The sequence below is a fragment of the Mesocricetus auratus genome, unplaced genomic scaffold, assembly GCF_017639785.1.
Source record: "Mesocricetus auratus isolate SY011 unplaced genomic scaffold, BCM_Maur_2.0 Super-Scaffold_100046, whole genome shotgun sequence".
In the NCBI taxonomy this organism is placed as follows: domain Eukaryota; kingdom Metazoa; phylum Chordata; class Mammalia; order Rodentia; family Cricetidae; genus Mesocricetus; species Mesocricetus auratus.
In genome coordinates, this window is record NW_024429223.1 from 3823826 (window position 1) to 3831042 (window position 7217).

Sequence of the window (7217 nt, forward strand, 5' to 3'; positions counted from 1 at the left end):
GCCCAGGCTCAGCCTTGCCAGACGACGGCGCCCTTCACACACCTGCCGAGGCCGAGGGAGTCACTGTCACAGCCTAACCACACACGGGCAGAAAGAAAGTCCCCACGTACAGCCAAGAACTGTGCCTTGCACCTGAGGGTGTTCAAGCAAAGAAGATGGGGCACCAGGGGTACGAGGGCCATTTGGCTGGGTGCCAGCAGCCTCCCAGGAACCACCATGAGGCTTGGGGGGCCCACCTGACCTGACACCCCCTCTCAGTGGAGGCTCAGCCATGCCAGGAGGTTGGAGCCAGCCACTCGTGGGGCTCGCCTTTGGTGACGAAAGGAGGACCCCATTCAGGGCAAACCTCGTCTAGGTTCCCTTTGCTGCCGGGCTGACTGGAGGCTGAGTGGGCACAGCTGTTTGGACACTTGTAGGCCCAGAACTCGGAGCACTGAACCTGGGGAGCACACGCTGTGCCAAGCCAAGTCTTGGGGTGTCATGGGGGACACCGCTATCCTGGTGGAGAGACATGTGTCCAGGAGTGTACCAGGAGTGGCAGTGGGGGTGGGGGACGTGAGGAGGGGGGCAGCTTAACCAAGGCCAGGCCCAGGTGAACATGGGAAGACCTTGTGTGCTTCTAGAGCACACAACCTGGTCTTTGGAGAAAGACCAGGCCTGGCAGTGGTGGAGGAGGACGGAACTGTCCAGGCCTGGCCACGTGGGTCTCGGGGAAGAGCAGCAGCCAGAGGTGGGGCTGACTTGACCCACACAACCAGAGCGCTGAAACCAGGCTCTGGCTGGCCCCAAGTGACAGATCATTGGTGGCTGTCAATGCAAGACTAGCCAGCCTTCTGGGCCAGCTTTGTGGCTCTGGGACAGATGTGGCACCTGTAGGCCAGGGAATCGGGACAGCTTGCTCATGCTGTAACAGCTGGGATCCCGTTACCCGGCCTCCACCTCTGAAATGCCAACCATTGGATTCCGAAAGCCCTGGCTCACAGGGAGTTGTATGCCTAGGAGGGTCCCAGATGCGGGGAGCAATAACCAGATGCTCCCCGGGCTTGCCCAGAAGCAGATTCTAGACCATAGGAAGGCTGGCTCCGCCTCAGAGCCAAACCTCCTACCTCCCCACATTTACAGCTTGGCCTATGGGTCCCTCAGCACCCTGTGGGCTAGCCTTGCTCCCTGGCAGGGGATGGGGACCCCTCGTCAGCTGCGGAAGCTCAGCAGTCTGGGCTCTCGGGCCTGGCCCTCTCTGTTGATGACCCTGTAGACCTTCCTGATGCTGTGGCCCTTTAATACGGTCCCCTTGTGTTGTGGGGGCCCCAGCCATAAGGTTATTTTTGTTGCTACTTCACAACTTAGTTGGCCACTGTTACGAATCGTAATGTGAGTATCTGATGAGACCCCCCCAAGGGCTGGCCCCCAAAGGCTTTGTGACCCACAGGGTGACAGCCACTGCTGTGGAGTGTTGAGTTACATAGGGTATCCCACCCTCCCCTCTTACAGTGTGGCTCATCAAGGGGTGAGGTGGCGGCGGCCCTAAGCCGGAGGAGGACGTGGCTGGGAGGTCTTTGGGGTTGACTGGGAGGACAATGCTGCCATCTGCCCTCTGACCAGTACTGTGACCTAGGCTCAGCCTTTATGGGGTCAGGGCTGAAGACTACCCTGGGCCTAGGTCCTTGTCTGGGGGTCTCCCTGGAGACACCGTAGCAGGCAGGGCAGGCCCTGATGCTGTTTGAGGTCCTACGGGGGCCTGTTAGTCCAAGCAGTGCTGGCTGACTGTCCTTCAGCCCCAGGTCTATGAAGCCCATCTGGCGCCTGGTCTCTGCGCATGGGAGGTGTCTTCGTTAGGGTTTCTGTGGCTGTCATGAAGTGTCCACAAAGCAACTTCAGGAGAAATCGGTTTATTTGGCTTACATAACAGTTCGCTGAGGGAAGCCCAGGCAGGAACTCAAACGGAGCAGGAACCTGGACGCAGGAGCCGTTGCAGAGGCCATGGAGGGGGAGCTGCTCACTGGCTTGCTCTTCATGGCTTATTCAGCCTGCTTTCTTATAGAACCCAGGACCACCAGGCCAGGGGTGGCCCCACCCACCGCAGCCTGGGCCCTCCCTCATCAATCGCTAAGAAAAGTGCCCTACAAGCTTGCCTGCGGCGTTATCTTATGGAGGCATTTTCTTGACTGGGGCTCTTTCCTCTCAAATAAGTAGCCTGTGTCAAGTGGGCATAAATCTAGCCAGCACGGAAGTGACCTTTGCCCCAGAAACATGAGGCAGAGATGAGTCTGACCAGCAGCCTGGGCTCAGGACATCCAGGCAACCATGGAAATGGTTCCAGACCCCTGCCTACCAGAGGGTGAGGCCACACCGGCTGTCCCTTCACCCAGAAGCCTCTGCTCCCACAGCAGCTTCCAGACTGAGTCAGCCATCCTGGGGTGTGCAGGGGTGCCTTCTCCCAAGCCTCAGGCAGACCTTCTGAAGCCTCCCTCCCGCAGGGCCTGAGCCAGCCGCTCCTGCTCTCTCGGCCCCCGGCTTCTGCTGCCCGAAGCCTGCTCCTGCGGCGTGATGATGCGGTCTGGGCTACGCAGTCAGTCCCCGGTGTGTCCTGTCCTCACTGAGGGCCCACCCACCTCAGTCTGGGACCTCACCCCTTGGTCTGTAGAGCCCCCCCCCCCCCCCCGCCCCGGCTTACCTTGGCCTCTCTCTCCTTCACCCGTAGGTGTCTGGTGGCCTGACATGCACCGGCTGGCCGACCGCGTCCACCTGGAGGAGCTGACGCGCATTGGCCTCCTGAGTGGCAGCGTGGACGCCATGCTCCAGGTCCACCTGGGAGCAGTGTTCATGCCACACGGGCTCGGCCACTTCCTGGGCCTGGATGTGCACGACGTGGGAGGTTACCCTGAGGTCAGTGAGCACACAGGTCTCCCTACGCCTGGCCCTTAGCGGGGCACTGAGGGTTCATGGGGGGGGCGGTTACTGGAGATAGTAGAGCAGGAGGCATGGGTCCCCAGTGGCTGCATAGGCGTCAGGCTTGGAGGTGGACGCCTCTGCTTACAGGGCCTCAAGACACACGCTGTGTGTAGTGTCTGTGCAGAGGTCCCCCCCCAGGGACAGTGGAGCCGAAGCCAGGTTTCAGAGTCACCCCAAAGCCTGCACGTCCTTCGTTCACACTGCCTCTGCCCCCCCCCCCGGCTCGGCAGCAAAGCCCCGCCCCTCCCGGCTCCCTAGCTGCCCCCCCCCCCGGGCCACTGGCGGGAGAGGAAGGCTTGCAGGGCATCTTCAGACAGGGCTCCCTGGCCTCTTACTGCCAGCTCCCCGAGGACCACCCAGTGGGTGCCCGAGGGCTCCTGGGCAGCCCTGCTGGGCAGGTGGCTACGGCCCCTGGGGGCCTGTTCCTGCTGCCCAGCCTGGCCCGGTGCCCACCGTGCAGGGGGCGGGTTGTGCAACGGGTGCACACCCTGGGGCCCCCCCAGCCAGTTAGCCAAGCCTGGGCCCAGCCTCTTGGCTGTGGGGTATTTTGAAAGCACAGAGTGATCTGGGGGGAGGGGAGGATTGCTCAAGAGAAGCATTATTATTCAATTATTTTTTTTCCTCAAGTGTAAACAGTTAAACTTGGAGAAAGAAAATCAGTTTTAATTTCCTAATTTCTGTCCATCCTACTGTGCGCAGGGAGCCAAGAGCAGACCCTTCCAGACATTGTTAGCTGAGGTTCGTTATTCATTAGTAGCCAAAGTCCTTTTTCCACCAAAGAAAATTGGCAGCAAACCGTTTTCATCTTTTCCAGTAAGCAGCCCTTTGTGCTCAGGCTATTCTTCTGACAGATAAACACTGTGGAAAAAATATGGCTTTTCCTATAAAAGTCATTTGTTTTATTTCAGGCCTGCAGACACATCTGGGTCTCTCCTCAGAGTCCGGTACAAGTTGAGGCCCCACTGAGTCCTCTGCCCAGGCAGAGTAGCAGGCACAGACACCCTTAGCATAGCTGGCATCCCTGTCCTTGGCCCGTGGGTCACTTGGACATCAGCCTCCTCTGAGCTCTGTCTGTTGGAGGACAGCCTATAACTCCCCCCCCCCCGCCCCCAGCAGACCCTAGGAGCAGCAGCCTCACTGTAAATCCTTTAGTGTCCCCTAAACCCAAGAGATGCCAGCTGGTCAGCCTCAATGGGCTTTCACAGCCACCACGGCTTAGAGAAGGGACAGGCACTTAGGGTGTAGCAGGTACGGGCTGCTGCCCGACAGGAGCACCCCTCACCTGAGCGAGGCCTGGGGCCTTCTGAGGAGCAGTCCCCCATCCCGCAGCCTCCATGCTTGCGGGTCCAGAGGCAAGTGTTGCAAGGCTGATGGTGGCCAGCCAGGGTTCATCCAGAGCACGGCCCTCGAGACGCATGGCCCTGGTGTCCCTCATCAACTGGCCTGCTCACACCAGGCCACAGTGGCCATCCCTACCCTCACGGAATCCCAGTCACAGCCATCCTCACTGTGCCCAGTCCTGGAGGCCAAGCCGGCCTGTTTCTGGTTACCTTACGTGAACCACTAATTGAAGTCTGATGTTCTTGGCCCCCAAACAGTCAGAAACGACAGCTCGGTCTCCAGCAGCTGGGCGTCCTTGGAGGAGCCACGGGCGGGGGCAGGGCAAACTCAGATCCTGACCAGAACGCGTATTTGCTGCCCACTTACTCAGAGCCCTGGGCATCGGCCAGACGGGTGCCCTGGGGAGCGGGAGCAGCAGGGCACACAGGGCTGTTTCCCAGGGCCCAGGTGTAGGCTAGAGACGGTCCTTGCACACCGGTACCGCTGGGAACAGGCCCACCCGGATGACAGCACCTGTCCCTTCCTCTCCGGAAAGGCCGACTTGGCCTGGAGGAGCCAGATCGGTCCAGTTTCCACTTGAGCTGCCTGGAAGGGGAGGCGAGGAAGGCCCTGAGACCAGGCTACCCCCTAAGAGTTTCTTTGGCTTCCCTGGTTTGGCTTCTGACCTGCAGAAGGGCCTGGGTGAGGATAGCCAGACACCCAGCCAGCTCCACGGGCTCCCCCGGCAGGCTGCCCTGCATGTGTGCATTATCAGTGTCCTGAAGGCAGGGTTGGGATGCCCTCAATACAGGTGTGGACAGAGTTCTTGTGGTTAGACGGGGCGGGATACCCTCTGGTCAGGGGAGAACCGGGGGGCTGGAGCCAGTGCTGTGTGGCTGCCTCTCAAGGAGGCAGTGGCCCTGGTGGTCAGTTGGCTTCCCCCAGCCTTCTCTCTCTCTACAGGGTGTAGAGCGTATCGATGAGCCTGGCTTGCGGAGCCTGCGCACAGCGAGGCATCTGGAGCCGGGCATGGTGCTGACCGTGGAGCCGGGGATCTACTTCATTGACCACCTCCTGGACCAGGCCCTGGCAGACCCAGCCCAAGCCTGCTTCTTCAACCGCGAGGTCCTGCAGCGCTTCCGCAACTTCGGTGGGGTGAGTACCTGGGGCCCCACATTCTTATCCCCAGAACGTCCACCACCCCACTGTTGCCTCGGGGAAAATGGAAGGACGGTGGACTATGGTTAAGGCCTGACCAGCCCTCTTCCGTGGGCTGTCGCCAGACAGATACCTTGCCTCTCAACAGGAAGTCTTCAGAACGCCCACCCGTCCCAGAGGCTCCTTGAGAGCACACAGTACAAGGGGCCACCCAGAGGGGCCTCCCTGTCTTCCGCTTTGAGACCAGTCCCATCCCTCAGAAAGCTGCTCCCAGGTGGCACAGTCGGGCTGGGCCAGGCTGGCACCACTAATGTGACAAGTTAAGCCAGCATGGTCATAATGTCATCCTGTGTGTATGGTGCAGGTCCGGATCGAGGAGGACGTTGTGGTGACAAACAGTGGCGTGGAACTGCTGACCTGTGTGCCTCGGACTGTGGAGGAAATTGAAGCATGCATGGCCGGCTGTGACAAGGCCTTCACGCCCTCCTCTGGCCCCAAGTAGAGCCAGCTGTGACGTCAGCCTGCCCATGGCACCCCAGCAGCAAGAGGCAGTGCTCAGCATCGGGCCCGGGAGCTCACACGAGATCCTACCAAAACCGTCACTGCCTCTCCAAGGGAGGACAGCATTGTATTAGCCTGCAAGATCACATCCCTAATCTTGACTTTGCTGATTGATTGAAAACAAACCTGATCTTAAGTCGCAACTAATTCTCTTGCTGCCATTTATATCCATGTGCTCAGGAAAGGAAGCACTCTAGGTGTCTTCTCCAAACAAAAATCAATACGCAGGATGGAGTTTGCAATAAAAGCTTTTCTAAACCGGCCCTTTGTACCCAGCTTCCTCTTTACTCCTTCACAGAAGGGAGCAGCATGGGGGCCGTGGCCCCAGATGATGTAGCATAGGTCCTGTGCCCCCTGCTTCTGCCTGGGACAACCAGGAAGTCCTCCTCCAAGCCCTTTCACTGCCTGAGTTAGTGTGACACTATCACCTGCTGCCAGGATCCCCACGCAAACAGGCACCACAACCACCAGGGCATTTGATAAGTTCTGGGCCTTGATCTCATTTTTATAATAAAGACAGAGCGTATCAGCCAGCAGCTCGGCCTAAGGCAGCAGCGTGGCACAGGAGGGCCTGTACCCGACCTGTCTGGGACCCTGCCATCCCCAATAGAAGCCTACTGACCCAAGTCCATCCCAAGGCTGTAAGCCATGCAGGGCCCAGCTGTGCCCACGGTGGACCACTTGTCCTCTCCGCTTGACATAGTGTCTCATAGTCCTGGGGATCTGCCACCCCCTCAGAGCTGGCGTCTGAAACTCTAACACAGTTCCAGGATGGGAGAAAGGTTCCACCAGTATGGCTCGGTAGGGTTAAGCACTACCATGCCTGTGATCCCGGGACTGAGGGGCTGGAGGCAGAAGACCAGGAATCCAAGCCTTGGCTACACAGTGAGTTTAAGACCAGCCTGGGACATGAGACCCTGTCTCAAAGCAGAAGCAGGCCAGTCTCTGTTGAGTTCCGGGCCAGCTAAAACTATATGGAGAGATCCAAAATAACTAAATAAAACTGAAAAAAATAAAATAAATGGAGCAAAAGAACTGGCCCGAGCTAGAGACTTCAAGCAGTCACCAAAGGGTGCAGTCACTAGAAATTGGCTTCTTCCTATGGCAGTGACACAAAAGTGCCTATGATGTGGCCACAAGAAAATAAAAGCCACCATAAAACAAATGCCAATCTCAGTCCCAAAGCACCATTTATCTCATTTTCTCCTTGGGTTTTGCTGGTACAC

General features: G+C 58.5%; 1 protein-coding gene across 1 annotated transcript in view; it reads left to right on the forward strand.

The window, feature by feature from the left end:
- Pepd (peptidase D) overlaps window positions 1–6253 on the forward strand; it is a 143760-nt gene extending 137507 nt beyond the window's left edge. The window contains exons 13-15 of the mRNA XM_005081773.4: window positions 2702–2886; window positions 5236–5427; window positions 5795–6253. Of these exons, the coding sequence (XP_005081830.2) occupies window positions 2702–2886; window positions 5236–5427; window positions 5795–5932 (515 nt within the window). The 3' untranslated portion in view covers window positions 5933–6253. The remainder of the gene's footprint in view (window positions 1–2701; window positions 2887–5235; window positions 5428–5794) is intronic.
- The last annotated feature ends 964 nt before the right edge of the window (window positions 6254–7217 follow it).